At 42.1% G+C, this 18,808-nt stretch overlaps 1 protein-coding gene across 1 annotated transcript; it reads right to left on the reverse strand.

Annotated features, from left to right (window-relative positions):
• Positions 1 to 2,093: 2,093 nt before the first annotated feature.
• Positions 2,094 to 9,116, reverse strand: LOC115151582 (cytochrome b-c1 complex subunit 6, mitochondrial). Its single transcript, XM_029695630.1, has 4 exons — positions 8,966 to 9,116; positions 8,666 to 8,701; positions 8,241 to 8,402; positions 2,094 to 2,298 (listed from the first exon to the last, which is right to left on the reverse strand). The coding sequence occupies exons 1-4, from the start codon at positions 9,008 to 9,010 to the stop codon at positions 2,266 to 2,268; spliced, it is 276 nt and encodes a 91-aa protein (XP_029551490.1). The 5' UTR covers positions 9,011 to 9,116; the 3' UTR covers positions 2,094 to 2,265.
• Between the last annotated feature and the right edge of the window lie 9,692 nt (positions 9,117 to 18,808).

Raw genomic sequence — 18,808 nt, forward strand, 5'->3', positions numbered from 1 at the left:
AGACAACCAAGAGGATCAACATGGACATTCCACAGTGGAGATAAGAAAAACCAAGAGTGAACCATAACATACATTTTTACTGTATATATATACAGTGAGGGGAAAAAAGTATTTGATCCCCTGCTGATTTTGTACGTTTGCCCACTGACAAAGAAATGATCAGTCTATAATTTTAATGGTAGGTTTATTTGAACAGTGAGAGACAGAATAACAACAAAGAAATCCAGAAAAACGCATGTCAAGAATGTTATAAATTGATTTGCATTTTAATGAGAGAAATAAGTATTGTCGCTTTAGAACTATTTTAGAACCTTTTAGAACTAACAATGCATAACAAATGTGGTCCTCTTTTTTCCCAGTCTTCAATGCGAAGCAAGACTGCTCAATGTGTGCTTTGCGTCATCCACAGAAAAATAATGACCATCTGGGTTTATTTTTGTGGAATTTTTATTCAAAGACTGACATTATTGTAATGTTTGATATTACAACATTGATGTGTGATACCTTTTTATCAACACATACGTTTTTTGCAAATGTATGCCTCTATTACTATATGATTTATATTGCCTGAATACTCAATGATGATTAACACCTCAGTTATGTGTGCTTCTGTCAGGGTTGTGGTCAAATGCATGTCATTTAAAGTCAATTTTGCAATTTAACAAAAATCCAATTTAATTTGAAAATGTTCCTCATTACAAAAGCGTGTAACATAATTTGGGTATTCCAGAAAATGATTGGAAGGGGCCTCTCTGCTGTTATATTAGAGATGTATAAATAAATGACTGGTGTGCCTTGTAACTACTTTAAAATGTGGAACTGTTGCACTAAAAATGCAAACATTGATTTGCCATACAATTTAAGATTGTAAACATTGTACAAATTTGTAAACATTGTCTAACTTCATATATAACAAATTGAACTTGAAATTAACATTTCTTTAAAGTTTTGCAAATAAATGCATATTTTCACTTTTTTCTGCGACAATCACTGAATTAGTTGAATGCAATATTTGAGATTATGTATTTCTATCAAATCAAAACTGGAAAAAGTATGCTAGACATGTATAGAATAAATCATAACTAGCTTGATGATTCTGTGACAAACGGTGAATTAGTTATTGATTTTTACATTTTTAAATGGCTTTTGGCGAATGTCTATTGAATGTGTCAATATAAAACCAACTTCACCTCGATTCGTTAGCTAGCTACCGATCTCGTCTGCTGTGTACTGGGGTCCTAACTAGCTAGCAACGTGTCCTTCGCTCCCGCTTGCTTGCTGTACACCTGTCCTCACCGTCGTTAATAACATACCTGGGGGCGAAGGAAGTGTCTATCTACCGTTGTCCTAACTAGCTTGCTGCTGTTGTCGCCCTCCGCCTCTTATTCTGTGGGGTTTACTGTAATGTACCGGAGTCCTATTTTAGAAATGGACCTATAGAAGTATGAAGAGGGGTTCCTGCATGTGCATGAACGCCCCGAATTGCGGGAGTCCTTCCGGGCGGGCTCGAGACAAAATAAGGAAGTAACTACTAGCAGAGGAAGCCGAAGCGAAGCCTAGTTTTGCCTGTGTACGGTAGAGGGCGCAGTTGGGGGTCCAGTTCATAGATCCTATTAAGTTAGTATTCTAATTCCTAATTCTATGATCCAGTTTGCCTTCGGATGGTTGCCTGGCTACCCAGTCTCATTGCTCTGGCCAAACGCCATGCCACGGTCTTCTCTGCAATGAAGTAGCTATGTAGCGATCGGTAGAGGCACAGACATTCGGATGGGGAACCTGTGATACATATTTCATGGCACATTAGGCCACTCTTGTGCCATATAGTATGATTGTATCTTATCAGGGACTGTTGATTGCATGAAGGCATGCAATACAAGAGGTTTTCATTATGTGAAATTGTGTTTAAGCAAAACATAAAACACAATTGTAATGCTTTGCAATTATCCAGTTTAGACCAATGACCAAATTAATGTATGCTGCACTTGTCAAATTGATGCATCATTCTCAGTCTCAATAGCTATACCGCCAGCTGGTAGACAAGATTAGACGCATCATCCAATATATTAAAATCAACCACAGAAAACAAACACTGATTCAACACTTCATTTATAATTTATTCACATGAACAGATACAGAGTGTGTATGAGGTTACAACTTAGACTCAGAGGAATCCTTTAAAACCAGGTACTTGTCACTTAAGTTAAATGGTAGTTGTCTATATCTGACAAGGAACTTCCGCCAGTAGTGCAGGGAGCTGGAGGGACTTTACTTGACAGAATGAAAGACTTTGTGAGCCACCTGTAGGACAGAAATTAAAGGACAAGTTATTGCAAACTGTCTTGTACAAATGTATGCAAAGTGAGTGACACTTGTCTCCTAAAGTAGCTAGTTATCCCATCCAAAGTTGGGAGTATTTTCTATTCATTCCTCCTGTCTGACGATAGAAAGCACACAGCCTTATCACCAAATGAGGTTCGGTCCACTCATATGACCCTGTTTCTCCACAGCCTTCTCCTCCATCCTGTTATTCAACTACTGTTCTCAAATTCTAACATTTCCAATCATCAGGAACTTAATGAAGGAGGAGCATGCTACAGTAAATCCACTGACTCCTGGATATAATCTTGCTTGTAGAAGTTCAAATGTTGAGTCATCTAATTTACCCATGCATCAGTTGTGGTGGTACACCTGGATGATTAGCCCAATGCTGACAGTAATACTAGGCTATTATTTTCCCTAGATATAGGGAGGGAGTATACTACTACGCATCTCTCGAATACACTGACTGCATCTCAATAGTCTTAAGTCGCTTCCTCTCCATCATCTGCACTGACGTGAAGGAACTGGACAGGTGAAAGCAAACACCCAGTATGGTTTCAACCACAGTTCTGTCAATTGTTTTCAGAACAGTACAGATGAAGGAGAGGAGACAAGGTGAGGAAACCACTATATACTATTAAGATGAACCCACTGATATCACTCTCCTGTCAGTCTGACAGCCAGCCTCAGTGTCATGTTCATTCTTGGCAGACAGAGAGATCTACCTCCAGCCTACATACAGTACCAAGTCTGTAATATCTATGTGTTTCAAGCAAACCACTTATAGTCCCTGTGCACAAGAACGCCAAGGTAGCCTGTCTAAATGACTTTCGCCCCGTAGCACTCACATCTGTAGCCATGTAATGCTTTGAAAGGCTGGTCATGGCTCACATTGACACCATCATCCCAGACACCCGGGACCCACTCTAATTCACATACTGCCCCAACAGATCCACAGATGATGCAATCTCTATTGCACTCCACATTGCCCTTTCCCACCTGGACAAGAGGAACGACTAAGTGAGAATGCTGTTCATTGACTACAGCTCAGTGTTCAACACCATAGTGCCCTCCAAGCTCATCACTAAGCTAAGGACCCTGGGACTATTCACTTCCCTCTGCAACTGATGGGCCACCCCCAGGTGGTGAGGGTAGGCAACAACTCATCCACCACGCTGACCCTCAACACGGGGTCCCCTCCTATACTCCCTGTTCATGACTGCATGATTGCGCACAACTCCAACACCATCATTAAGTTTGCTGAAGACACTACAGTGATAGACCTGATTACCAACGATGATGAGACAGCCTACAGGGAGGTGGTCAGTGACCAGGCAGGTGTGTTGCCAGGACAACAACCTCTCCCTCGACATCAGTAAGACAAAGTAGCTGATCATGGACTAAAGGAAATGGATGGCCAAGCACGCCACCATCCACATCGACAGGCTGTAGTGGAGAGGGTAGAGAACTTCCAAGTTCCTCGGTGTCCACATCACTAAGGAATTAACATGGTTCACACACACCAACACAGTCATGAAGAAGGCATGACAACACCTCGTCCCCCTCAGGAGGCTGAAAAGATTTGTCATGGGCCCTCAGATCCTCAAAAAGTTCTACAGCTGCACCATTGAAAGCATCTTGACTGGCTGCATCACCGCTTGGTATGGCAACTGCTTGGCATCCAACCACAAGGCGCTACAGAGGGTACTGCGTACGGCCCAGTACCTCACAGTGGCCGAGCTCCCTGCCTTCCAGGACCTCTAAGCGGTGTCAGATGAAGGCCCTAAAAATGGTCAAAGACTTCAGGCACCCAAATCACTGATTATTGTACTTTTAAATAGAGGTCGACCGATTAATCAGAATGGCCGATTAATTAGGGCCGATTTCAAGTTTTCATAACAATCGGTAATCAGTATTTTTGGCCACCGATTTGCCGTTTTTTTTTTTGTTCCACCTTTATTTAACTAGGCAGGTCAGATTAAGAACACATTCTTATTTTCAATGACGGCCTAAGAACGGGGTTAACTGCCTTGTTCCGGGGGGATTCGGGGATTCGTTTTTGCAACCTTCTGGTTACTAGTCCAACGCTCTAACCACCTGCCTTACATTGCACTCCACGAGGAGCCTGCATGGCAGGCTGACTACCTGTTACGCGAGGGCAGCAAGAAGCCAAGGTAAGTTGCTAGCTTGCATTAAACTTATCTTATAAAAAACTATCAATCTTAACATAATCACTAGTTAACTACACATGGTTGATGACATTACTAGTTTATCTAACGTGTCCTGCGTTGCATATAATCGATGCGGTGCCTGTTAATTTCTCATCAAATCACAGCCTACTTCGACAAACAGGTGATGATTTAACAAGCGCATTTGCGAAAAAAGCACTGTCGTTGCACCAATGTACCTAACCATAAACATCAATGCCTTTCTTTAAAATCAATACACAAGTATATATTTTTAAAACTGCATATTTAGTTAATATTGCCTGCTAGCATGAAATTGTGTCACTTCTCTTGCGTTCATTGCACGCAGTCAGGGTATACGCAACAGTTTGGGCCACCTAGCTCGTTGCATTACTAATTTGCCAGAATTTTACGCAATTATGACATAACATTGAAGGTTGTGCAATGTAAAAGGAATATTTAGACTTAGGGATGCCACCTGTTTGATAAAATACGGAACAGTTCTGTATTTCACTGAAAGAAAAAACGTTTTGTTTTCGAGATGATAGTTTCTGGATTCGACCATATTAATGACCTAAGGTTCGTATTTCTGTGTGTTTATTATATTATAATTAAGTCTATGACCTGATAGAGCAGTCTGACTGAGCGATGGTAGGCACCAGCAGGCTCGTAAGCATTCATTCAAACAGCACTTTCGTGTGTTTTGCCAGCAGCTCTTTGCAATGCTTCAAGCATTGCGCTGTTTATGACTTCAAGCCTATCAACTCCCAAGATTAGGCTGGTGTAACCGATGTGAAATGGCTAGCTAGTTAGCGGGGTGCGCGCTAATAGTGTTTCAAACGTCACTCGCTCTGAGACCTGGAGTAGTTGTTCCCCTGGCTCTGCATGGGTAACGCTTCTTCGAGGGTGGCTGTTGTTGATGTGTTCCTGGTTCGAGCCCAGGTAGGAGCGAGGAGAGGGACGGAAGCTATACTGTTACACTGGCAATACTAAAGTGCCTATAAGAACATCCAATACAAAGGTATATGAAATACAAATCGTATAGAGAGAAATAGTCCTATAATTCCTATAATAACTACAACCTAAAACTTCTTACCTGGGAATATTGAAGACTCATGTTAAAAAGGAACCACCAGCTTTCATATGTTCCCATGTTCTGAGCAAGGCACTTAAACCTTAGCTTTCTTACATGGCACATATTGCACTTTTACTTTCTTGTCCAACACTTTGTTTGTGAATTATTTAAACCAAATTGAACATGTTTCATTATTTATTTGAGGCTAAATTGATTTTATTGATGTATTATATTAAGTTAAAATAAGTGTTCATTCAGTATTGTTGTAATTGTCATTATTACAAATTTATCGTCCAATTAATCGGTATCTGCTTTTTAAGGTCCTCCAATAATCGGTATCGGCGCTGAAAAATCATAATCGGTCGACCTCTACTTTTAAATTTGAATTGAAAACATAGCTAAAATCTATCCAAACCTGTACACAAGTGGTTCCTCATATGTAAGACGACAGTTGATGATAGTGTTGTTGTCGTTAGAATGATATATTATTGGATGTAATGTATTGGTATTTTGTATTGTTTTAGTGAGTTTTTGTATTGTGGCTGTGTAATTGTCCTTAGCTGCCCAGGGACTACGGATGCAAATTATCTTTTGGCTATCCCCGGCACATTTACATGGATGTTGCATTATTGATGTTGATTAATGTGCATTGTCCCCTATAAATAATTAAAACAATACATCAGACTGTTCTCTCTGCTACTGCACGGCAATTGGTACCGATGCAACAAGTGTGGAACCAACAGGACCCTGAACTGCTTCTACCCTCAAGCCATAAGACCACTAAATAGTTAACCATATAGCTACCTGGACTATCTTCTTTTGCAGTAACTCTTGACTCATCACATACCCTGCCGCTGCTACTAATACTTATTATCGATCCTGTTTCCTAGTCACTTTACCCCTACCTATATGTACAGTTGAAGTCAGAAGTTTACATACACTTAGGCTGGAGTCATTAAAACTCGTTGTTCAACCACTCCCCAAATTTCTTGTTAACAAACTATAGTTTTGGCAAGTCGGTTAGGACATCTACTTTGTACATGACACAAGTCATTTTTCCAACAATTGTTTACAGACAGATTATTTCACTTATAATTCACTGTATCACAATTCCAGTGGGTCAGAAGTTTACATACACTAAGTTGACTGTGCCTTTAAACAGCTTGGAAAATTCCAGAAAATGATGTCATGGCTTTAGAAGCTTCTGATAGGCTAATTGACATCATTTGAGTCAATTGGAGGTGTACCTGTGGATGTATTTCAAGGCCTACCTTCAAACTCAGTGCCTCTTTGCTTGACATCATGGGAAAATCTAAAGAAATCAGCCAAGACCTGGTTCATCCTTGGGAGCAATTTCCAAACGTCTGAAGGTACCACGTTCATCTGTACAAACAATAATACGCAAGTATAAACACCATGGGACCACGCAGCCGCCATACTGCTCAGGAAGGAGACGCGTTCTGTGTCCTAGAGATGAAGGTACTTCGGTGCGAAAAGTGCAACTTAATCCCAGAACAACAGCAAAGGACCTTGTGAAGATGCTGGAGGAAACGGGTACAAAAGTATCTATATCCACAGTAAAACGAGTCCTATATCGACATAACATGAAAGGCCGCTCAGCAAGGAAGAAGCCACTGCTCCAAAACCGCCATAAAAAAGCCAGACTACGGTTTGCAACTTCACATGGGGACAAAGATCGTACTTTTTGGAGAAATGCCCTCTGGTCTGATGAAATAAAAATAAAACTGTTTGCCATAATGACCATCGTTATGTTTGGAGGAAAAAAGGGGAGGCTTACAAACCGAAGAACACCATCCGAACCGTGACGCATGGGGATGGCAGCACCATGTTGTGGGGGTGCTTTGCTGCAGGAGGGACTTGTGCACTTCACAAAATAGATGGCATCATGAGGGAGGAAAATTATGTGGATATATTGAAGCAGCATCTCAAGATATCAGTCAGGAAGTTAAATCTTAGTCGCAAATGGGTCTTTCAAATGGACAATGACCCCAAGCATACTTCCAGTCAAGGTATTGGAGTGGCCATCACAAAGCCCTGACCTCAATCCTATAGAAAATTTGTAGGCAGAACTGAAAAAGCGTGCGCGAGCAAGGAGGCCTACAAGTCTGACACAATTTACACCAGCTCTGTTAGGAGGAATGGGCCAAAATTCACCCAACTTATTGTGGGAAGCTTGTGGAAGGCTACCCAAAACATTTGACCCAAGTTCAACAATTTAAAGGCAATGTCAGGAATTGTGAAAAACTGAGTTTAAATGTAATTGGCTAAGGTGTATGTACACTTCCGACTTCAACTGTACATATCTATCTCAATTTGCTCGTACCCCTGCACATAAACTCAGTACTGGTACCCTGTTTATATAGCCAGGTTATCGTTAGTCATTGTGTATTTATTCCTTGTGTTTATTCTATATTTTTTTCTCTCTGCATTGTTGGGAAAGGCACGTCAGGAAGCGTTTCACTGTTAGTCTACACCTGTTGTTTACGAACCATGTGACAAATAACATTTGATTTGAGTTCTATCAAGACCTGCAGGCATTATCAACGGAGTCACATGCACTCTCATGCCTGCTTGTATGTATTCCCTTGCACCCCCCCTTCTTCACTGTTGGTGAAAGTGTCTGGGTAGATCTCACATACACAGTGGTCCCGCGCATGGAGGAAGTCGAAAAGCTCCTCGGTGCAGTCCTCTCTGGTTTCGGACTTGGAGCCGACCCTGGATTCACAGTCCTCCAGTTTCGCCCTGGCGTGGACGCAGTGCTCTGCCTGCGCACACTTGTCCCGCACAACCTCAAGTGGGTCCTGGAACAGATTAACCAAGGTCATTAAGTACACAAACCATCTATTCCCCTAGACTGGTCTCAGATCTGTTTGTGCTATAGACAACATGTCTGGCATAACAAACGACCATAGACTTGGCTATAGCTCAAACAGATCTGGGACCAGGCTATCTATTCCCTCCAGTTGCATGACAACGAGTTAGCTATGTTAGAACATTTTATGTGGGTTTTAGAACAAATGCAAGGTGGGCAGATTATGCTGCATCCAACCAAATCGATTCATACCACCATATCTTCCTCCTCCTCTTCTTCCTCCTCTTCCTGAAAGAAAAACACATTTTAAACCACTCGAAACATTACACCGATGTTACACACACACAAGGTTGTTAACTAAGCTAGCTAGCGCGTACTATTTATTGCCACTGGTTGATCGAAAGCAACCTAGCAGATTATTGGCTAACTAGCTAGCGAATTTGCTAACAAATCTTCTAGCCACGTTGGCTCTCTCAAGTTTGGCCTTTAACAAATGAGCCCGTTCATTATTTAACGAGATATTGAATAAAACATGGGGCGTTCACGTCTTACATCTTCAGGTTCCCCGTTCAGGATCATTTTCTCCTCGAAAACCATGACGTTTATGCTCTTGACCTGGTATGACCCACTGTTAGATGATGAATTTGATGTTGGAGGACGGACCAGTCCAGGTCACTCACCGGATGTTATCATGGCGTCACATTACGTCGGTGTCCACTAGTTACCACAGTCACAAAGTCGAAATTGTACAAATCTTTTTTTGTTCCCTTTTGGTCTTAATTTAAGGTTAGGCATAAGGTTAGCAGTGGGTTACGGTTAGGGTTAGGCTTAAGATCACATTTTAAGAAGATAAATTGTAGAAATGGGCGAGGTTTATAACTTTGTGGCTATGGTAACTAGTGACGACCCGCTACTTCTTCTATGTTTAATAATGGCACCTGGTTGAATCACTGTACGCTACTGCTGCGTTGTGCAACGGAGTAGTTACATACCGTTTAAAGGGATTCAGGCACGTACAGCACAACCATTTCACATCTAGAACAATTTCCCAAATTCGAAATCCCAATAAACAATTTCTAAATGAAACACCACAAATATTATCTAAACTAAGATTATATTTTACTACTCCAGTTGTATGTGTTTTCCCTGTAAATTAAGTTAATTGGTGAGCACTATTTGATTAGATTAGATTGATATATGACACATGCCTTTGATAGTTCAACCTCAGCTCTGTCAACCACAGCACGAACACACACACTTCACACACACTTAGGCCAGAGAGGACAGACTCTCTGCCCAAAGGTTAGCATCTACATTGTGTTTTTTATTTTTTATAGTGTCGCTTGTAGAGTTTACAATGTTATCTGAGTCACTAATATTTTAATGTCACTGTCACTATCAACCTAATAATGTTTAAGTACAGAGTGACATATGAGATATCCAAGATCAAAGGGCAAAGTCCAGGAAAAAATCTAAATTTGATTGGCCCTTCAAGTGCCCCTATTCAAATGATGTGATGATCAGAGCAACAATATCTTTATTTTTTATTTCACCTTTATTTAACCAGGTAGGCCAGTTTAGAACAAGTTGTCATTTAAAACTGAGACCTGGCCAAGATAAAGCAAAGCAGTGCGACAAAAACAACAACACAGAGTTACACATAAACAAACGTACAGTCAATAACACAATAGAAACATCTATGTACAGCGTGTGCAAATGTAGAAGAGTAGGGAGGTTAGGCAATAAATAGGCCATAGAGGTGAAATAATTACAATTTAGCATTAACGCTGGAGTGATAGATGTGCAGATGACGATGTGCAAGTAGAGATACTGGGGTGCAAAAGAGCAAGAGCATAAATAACAATATGGGGATGAGGTAGTTGGGTGTGCTATTTACAGATGGGCTGTGCACAGGTACAGTGATCAGTAAGCTGCTCTGACAGCTGGTGCTTAAAGTTAGAGAGGGAGAAATGGGACTCCAGCTTCAGTGATTTTTGCAATTCGTTCCAGTCTTTGGCAGCAGAGAACTGGAAGGAAAGGCAGCCAAAGCAAGTGTTGTCTTTGGGGATGTTGGTGCTGACATCTTCAGGACAGGAATACCGGTTTACTTAACGGAGGAATAAACACACATGTTCATCATTGGTGTTTTAACCAGAACAGGGGAAAATGCACTTTATTTATTTTCGCACATGCGCAGTCATACATCTCTCATAGGGCATGACTGTACCAGTGTAAGAACACAACTCAACAACATATTAGTCCACATGCCAACACCCCCACTTGCTCTTATACTGTACAAGTCGTATTCAACCTAACTTTATCAACACATTTAGCTTACAGTTATTCATCTCACAAATGTCAGTTTATATTCCAAACATGTAACCCAAGAATTTTTAATTTTTGAACTTCGTTACAGGTTTAGTCAAAACATCTGCAGCCATGTCTGCCCGTTGGACAATATTCAATACTTATTTTACCATCACTGAGTGCAGATCGAATGAAATGATATCTGATGTCGACATGTTTACATCTCTGACGACATACTGGGTTCTGTGTAAACCATTTTCACTAAGGTGATCATGCAACATTTTGTTCCAGTTCCTTCCTGACTGTTTCAGGCCGTACAGTGACTTGTTCAGTTTGCAGACTAGTTGCTCACCTGTATCTGACCTGACTTCAAAACCCTCTGGTTGCTCCATGTACACTTCACAGTCAATAGGAGCATGTAGATATGCTGTTTTGACATCCATCTGATGTAACTCTAAGTCATACTGAGCTGCTAGCTGCATCAAACAGCGTACTGATGTCATATTTGCAGTTGGAGAAAAAGTCTCCTTATAGTCTATTCCTGCCACTTGACTATACCCCTTTGCAACATATCTTGCCTTGTATGTCTCAGTCTCATCTGAATTGTTTTTGACCGCATAGACCCACCTGCCCCCCACTGCATTTTTACCCTCTGGCAGTGTGGTTAATGTGAATGTATCATTTTCCCTAAGGGAATCCATCTCCTCCTTCATAGCAGTAGCCCAAATCTCTGATTTTGGTGAAATCATTGCTTCTTTGAAGGTTTGTGGTGCATTGCACATTACTCTGTAGCAGTAGTCAACACTAGGTGGTATCTGGTCATCACATTTCACTTTACACTCATAGTCTTTTAAGTACTGGGGTTTCTTCCTCGCTCTGTCTGGATAGCGTGGACTCTGACCATCTGAAGTCTCAATTTGCACATCTTGTGTCTCTTCTGAGTTTTGATCTGCCATCTTGGCTTTCGGCATGGGGTTTTCAAATCTCTCCCCATGAAGATCATCACTGATTTCCAAATCTGTCTGAGTTTGGTGTTCGACTACACCTTTTGTAACACACTTGACTAATCTGTTTTTAAGAACTTTCCCAGTGTCTGGGTAGTAGACTAGGTATGCTGGACTATTTTTATCATACCTGACAAAAATACCCTTTTCACATCTTGAGTCTAACTTTTTCTTGTTCTGTCTATATGCATAGCAAACAGATCCAAATTCTTTAATCTTTGAAAGATCAGGCTTTCTCCCAGTAAACATGTAGTGTGGAGTCTGTCCTACACGCTTATTGTAACACCTATTGCGAATTACTGCAGCAGTCATTACAGCATATGTCCACAAGTTCTTTGGTAGGTTGCTTTCAAGTAGCATGCATCTTGCCATTTCGAACAGTGTTCTCCAATTTCTCTCAGCGGTCCCATTTTGATGGGGTGAGTAAGGGGCTGAAGTTTCATGTCTTATGGCGTTCTTACTGAGCAGTGACTGGAACTCTTTGGCTGTGAATTCTGTGCCATTATCTGACCTGACACACTTTATTTTCCCATAAGGGGTCACATCAGCAATACACTTCTCAGTAGCTTTTACAGTATCACTCTTTGCTTTTAGGAAATACACAAAAACTGCCCCTGAATAATCATCCGTAAATGCTAGAGTATATCTGAACCCATCTTTCGCCTCTGGCTCAATAGGGCCAGCCAAATCAGTGTGCACAAGCTCAAGAGCCGCTTTTGCCTTTTCATCAGGCTCTCTGATTCTGCTCTGAACAAATTTTCCCTGAGTGCAGATTTCACAGTTGAGGGTAGATTTGTCAATCTTACCTGTGATTTTCATTCCCTCTGTCACATTTTCTAACTTTGACACATCCTCAAAATTACAGTGGCCAAGGATTTTGTGCCATGTGTGAATATCATAGCACCCATGACATCCATCATCATTTTCATCACTTACAGTGTTAAGATAGTAAAATCTATCGTACTCCTCGATGTCAAAAGTGGTACCGTTCTTGTGGATGAGCTTGTTACACCCCTGTCGAAAGTTGACTGAAGCTCCGTTGGCTGTCGCTGCTTTAACATAGAAAATGTCCTGTGGAAACGACGGCACGTACAGCGCCTTCGTCAGCGTTGTTTTTACCCGACGACCCGTGTTGTCTCTCAGGTAAACCTCCGCTGCACCTCTCCTCTCCGCGACACCATTCGTTCTTGTTCCGTCAGCCAGCTCCACGGAATGTTTTTCCGGTTTGAAAGTCTCGTCAAACTCCTTAAACTTCCCGATGTCCGTGACTATATGTGACGTTGCTCCCGTATCAACCATCAGCCCTTTCTGTTTCAGTCCACTAACCTGACAGTCACTTATTCTGAATGCAAATGTGTGGCATTCAGCATCTGTTGCTTGTTTCACATTGTTTCTTCTTTTTCGTCTGCAATTTGCGTCAGTATGAGTGGAGCTCTTGCAAAAACTACACCACTGTCTCCGTTCTTTGCGCTCTCCAGTAACGGTACATTCCCGGGCCTTGTGCCCTTTCTGGCCACAGTTGAAGCAGGTTATCTCGGTCCCTTTATCTCTCCCTCTTGGCCAGCTAACTTTAATGTTACTTGCCTTGATCACGTTGTCGTCAGTGGAAATGGCGCTAAACTTCTCGGTGCTTTCATAGCTCCTCAACTTGGTTTTGAACTTGCCAAAAGTTGTCGGCTCGTCACTCTGCGTTATGTGGATGGCAAACGGCTTAAATGATTCGGGCAAACCTTTCAGAATCATTGCAATCAACAGCCCGTCACTTAAAGTCTCTTCAGCATTTCTCAGTGCTGTAATAGCCGTCTCAGCACGAATGATATAGTCCGTAACACTTTCGTCAGCGGCTTTCTGAAGAGAAGTTAGTTCAGTGTAGAGGCTAATCACACGTGGCTTCCCTTTACCTGCATAATGTTCCCTCAATATCTTCAACGCTTTTCTCCCATCATCTGCTGCTTCTCTCATTATCAGGGAAAGGCTTTTATCATCCAAAACCTGTATCAATTCAGCATAGGCTTCTTCATTTTTCTCTCTGTCTTCTTCATCTTCATCCACGCTCAATATGGCGGCCTTTAGCCCAAGCAAACGCAAGTGCCCCAAAAACTTTGTCTCCCATAACTCGTAGTTTTTTTCATCTCCGTCGAAATATAATCTATTCCATCGGCTTCCATGTTCCCTCCTGGGCCCATAACCTGTTGGTGCTGACATCTTCAGGACAGGAATACCGGTTTACTTAACAGAGGAATAAACACACATGTTCATCATTGGTGTTTTAACCAGAACGGGGACAATGCACTTTATTTATTTTCGCACATGCGCAGTCATACATCTCTCATAGGGCATGACTGTACCAGTGTAAGAACACAACTCAACAACATATTAGTCCACATGCCAACAGGGGATGACCAGTGAAATATACCTACTGGAGCGCGTGCTACGTCTACAGCTATGTTCACCAGTGAGCTGAGATATGGCGAGGCTTTACCTAGCAACGACTTATAGATGACCAGAAGCCAGTGGGTTTGGCGACGGATATGTAGTGAGGGCCAGCCAACGAGAGCATACAGGTCGCAGTGGTGGGTAGTATATGGGGCTTTGGTGACAAAACGGATGGCACTGTGATAGACTACATCCAGTTTGCTGAGTAGAGTGTTGGAGGCTATTTTGTAAATGACATCGCCGAAGTCAAGAATCAGTAGGATAGTCAGTTTTACGAGGGTATGTTTGGCAGCATGAGTGAAGGATGCTTTGTTGCTTTGAAGCCGATTCTAGATTTCATTTTGGATTGGAGATGCTTAATGTGAGTCTGGAAGGAGAGTTTTCAGTCTAACCAGACACCTAGGTATTTGTAGTTGTCCACATATACACAGGCAGTTAGGAAAGCAAAGGCTAGCTTTTTCAAACAGAAATTTGCATCCTGTAGCACTAATTCCAAAATTGATTGGTTCCTGACTTCCCTGAAAAGTTGCATATCGCGGGGGCTATTAGATGCTAATGCAGAACGCCACAGTATGTTTTTGTGCTGGTCAAGGGCAGTCAAGTCTGGGGTGAACCAAGGGCTATATCTGTTCTTAGTTCTACATTTTTTTAATAGGCATGCTTATTTAAGACGGCGAGGAAAGCACTTTTAAAGAACAAGCAGGCATCCTCTACTGATGGGATTTTTAATTTTTTTATTTATTTATCCGTTATTTTACCAGGTAAGTTGACTGAAAACACGTTCTCATTTACAGCAACGACCTGGGATGAGGTCAATATCTTTCCAGGATATCCGGGCCAGATCAATTAGAAAGGTCTGCTTGCGGAAGTGTTTTAGGGAGCGTTTGACAGTGATGAGGGGTGGTCGTTTGACCGCGGACCCATTACGCACGCAGGCAATGAGGCAATGATCACTGAGATCCTGGTTGAAGACAGCAGAGGTGTATTTAGAGAGTAAGTTGGTCAGGATGATATCTAAGAGGGTGCCCATGGTTGCGGATTCAGGGTTGTGCATGGTAGGTCCCTTGATAATTTGTGTGAGATTGAGGGCATCTAGTTTAGATTGTAGGATGGCCGGGGTGTTAAGCATGTCCCAGTTTAGGTCACCTAACAGTACAAACTCTGAAGATAGATGGGGCAATCAATTCACATATGCTGTCCAGGGCAAGGGGGTGTATAATAAGCGGCAACGATGAGAGACTTGTTTCTGGAAAGGTGGATTTTTAAAAGTAGAAGGTCGAAATGTTTGGGCACAGACCTGGATAGTATGACAGATCTCTGCAGTAGATTACAACTCCACCCCCTTTGGCAGTTCTGTCTTGTCGGAAAATGTTATAGTTAGGGATGGAAACTTCAGGATTTTTGGTGGCCTTCCTAAGCCAGGATTCAGACACGGCAAGGACATCTGGGTTGGTGGAGTGTGCTAAAGCAGTGAATAAAACCAACTTAGGGAGGAGGCTTCTAATGTTAACATGCATGAAATCAAGGCTTTTACGGTTACAGACGTCAACAAAGGAGAGCGCCTGGGGAATGGGAGTGGAGCTAGGGGCTGCAGGGCCTGGGTTAACCTCTACATCACCAGAGGAACAGAGGAGGAGTAGGATAAGGGTACAGCTAAAGGCTATAAGAACTGGTCGTCTAGTGCTTTCGGAGCAGAGTAAAAGGAGCAGATTTCTGGGTGCGAAAGAATAGATTCAAGGCATAATGTACAGACAAGGGTATTGTAGGATGTGAATACAGTGGAGGTAAACCTAGGCATTGAGTGACGATGAGAGAGGTTTTGTCTCTAGAGGCCCCATTTAAACCAGCTGAGGCCACCGCATGTGTGGGGGGGTGGAACAAAATTGCTAGCTAAGGCATATTGAGCAGGGCTGGATGCTCTACAGTGAAATAAGACAATAATCACTAACCAAAACAGCAATAGACAAGCCATATTGACATTAGGGAGAGGCATGTGTAGCCGAGTGATCATAGGGTCCAGTGAGTAGCTAGGCGAGCTGGAGACACAGCGATTCAGACAGCTAGCGGGCCGGGGCTAGCAGATGGGCCTTCGTGGTACGTCGCAACAGAAGAGCCTGTTGAAACCCCCTCGGACGGTTACGTCAGAAGTCCAGTCGTGATGGATCGGCGGGGCACCGTATCGGCAGTAAAAGGGTCCAGGACAATTGGCAAAATAGGTATTGTAGCCCAAGAATTGGCTGATGGACCTCTTCAGCTACCCGGGAGATGGGCCTAGCTCGAGGCTAGTTCCAGGCTAACTGGCGCTTGATTCGGGACAGAGACGTTAGCCAGCAGTAGCCACTCGGATAGCAGCTAGCTAGCTGCGATGATCCAGTGTAAAGGTTCAGAGCTTGCGGTAGGAATCCGGAGATGTGGTAGAGAAAAAGCAGTCCGATATGCTCTGGGTTGATATCGCGCTGTGCAGACTGGCAGGAATTGACCAGGCTGAGGCTGGCTGATGTCCAAGTTAATGGTGATGACTGCTAGCAGTGGCTAACTGACTACTAGCTAGTAGCTAGTTAGCTGGCTAGCTTCTGATGGGGGTTCCGGGGTAAAAAGTGTAAAAAATAGCAGATCCGTACCACATTGGGTGAGGCGGGTTGCAGGAGAGTATGTTCAGTCCGTAGATGGAAATTGAGAGAAAAAAATATATGAAAAATATTTCAGATATATATACGAAGAAAAATATATATACATGGGACGGGACGGGAAAAGACAAACAGACGTCCTACATCTGTTGTATTCGGCACACGTGACAAATAACATTTGATTTACTAAAAAGCTCTGGTGAACACAGAGAATAGTGGAATTGATGTCATAGACTACTGGGATAAGGGATAAGAGTGACAGTTTTGTGTATGGGAATGTTTGTATTGTTGATTGGGACTTCCAATTGAAGGCAGGTGTGTTGAGTTGCCTTTGATTAGAAGTCCTATATAGGTGTGTGTGTTTTTCTTTGGGGTTGTGGGTGGTTGTTTTTGCACTGCGTTTATAGCCTGCAGAACTGTAGCTGTTGTCACCTTTATTGTGTTGTTAAGTGGATGCTTTACTCCTTATTTGTAATTAAATATGAGTATTCACATACCTGCTGCGCCTTGGTCCATTTCTGAAGACAGTCGTTACACAGTTAACATAATTACATGAGCAGTTTCACTCATCATCAATAAGCTCATAATAATCATACATCCTGTTTTGAATGGTCATGAGACAGTTATTTACATAGATGGTTTCACTCATCATCAGTAAGCCCATGTCTTGTTTTGAATTGTCAAATGACATAGACTAGGCAAGGAATAAATAGTTTTGTACAGTGAGGTGTTGTGTGCTATATTTGGGTTATAGATTTTGATGCTGTACAGATATAATGACAATCCATGTCTGAATGAATGGGATTATTTTTATTGTTATTGTTGATTTATGAAATGGAGAGACTGCTTTTCATTCATGTGTTCATTTGAGATATACAGTATTGCAGAAGATATGAAATAAGTATGATTAAGCTAAGTATAGATAAAAAGGACTTGCCTTGACTGACCTTTGAACTACAGTGCCTTGCGAAAGTATTCGGCCCCCTTGAACTTTTCGACCTTTTGCCACATTTCAGGCTTCAAACATAAAGATATAAAACTGTAATTTTTTGTGAAGAATCAACAACAAGTGGGACACAATCATGAAGTGGAACGAAATTTATTGGATATTTCAAACTTTTTTAACAAATAAAAAACTGAAAATTTGGGCGTGCAAAATTATTCAGCCCCCTTAAGTTAATACTTTGTAGCGCCACCTTTTGCTGCGATTACAGCTGTAAGTCACTTGGGGTATGTCTCTATCAGTTTTGCACATCGAGAGACTGAAATTTTTGCCCATTCCTCCTTGCAAAACAGCTCGAGCTCAGTGAGGTTGGATGGAGAGCGTTTGTGAACAGCAGTTTTCAGTTCTTTCCACAGATTCTCGATTGGATTCAGGTCTGGACTTTGACTTAGCCATTCTAACACCTGGATATGTTTATTTGTGAACCATTCCATTGTAGATTTTGCTTTATGTTTTGGATCATTGTCTTGTTGGAAGACAAATCTCCGTCCCAGTCTCAGGTCTTTTGCAGACTCCATCAGGTTTTCTTCCAGAATGGTCCTGTATTTGGCTCCATCCATCTTCCCATCAATTTTAACCATCTTCCCTGCCCCTGCTGAAGAAAAGCATGCCCAAACCATGATGCTGCCACCACCATGTTTGACAGTGGGGATGTTGTGTTCAGGGTGATGAGCTGTGTTGCTTTTACGCCAAACATAACGTTTTGCATTGTTGCCAAAAAGTTCGATTTTGGTTTCATCTGACCAGAGCACCTTCTTCCACATGTTTGGTGTGTCTCCCAGGTGGCTAGTGGCAAACTTTAAACGACACTTTTTATGGATATCTTTAAGAAATGGCTTTCTTCTTGCCAGTCTTCCATAAAGGCCAGATTTGTGCAGTATACGACTGATTGTTGTCCTATGGACAGAGTCTCCCACCTCAGCTGTAGATCTCTGCAGTTCATCCAGAGTGATCATGGGCCTCTTGGCTGCATCTCTGATCAGTCTTCTCTTTGTATGAGCTGAAAGTTTAGAGGGAC

This window comes from Salmo trutta, chromosome 17 (genome assembly GCF_901001165.1).
Source record: "Salmo trutta chromosome 17, fSalTru1.1, whole genome shotgun sequence".
Lineage (NCBI taxonomy): Eukaryota > Metazoa > Chordata > Actinopteri > Salmoniformes > Salmonidae > Salmo > Salmo trutta.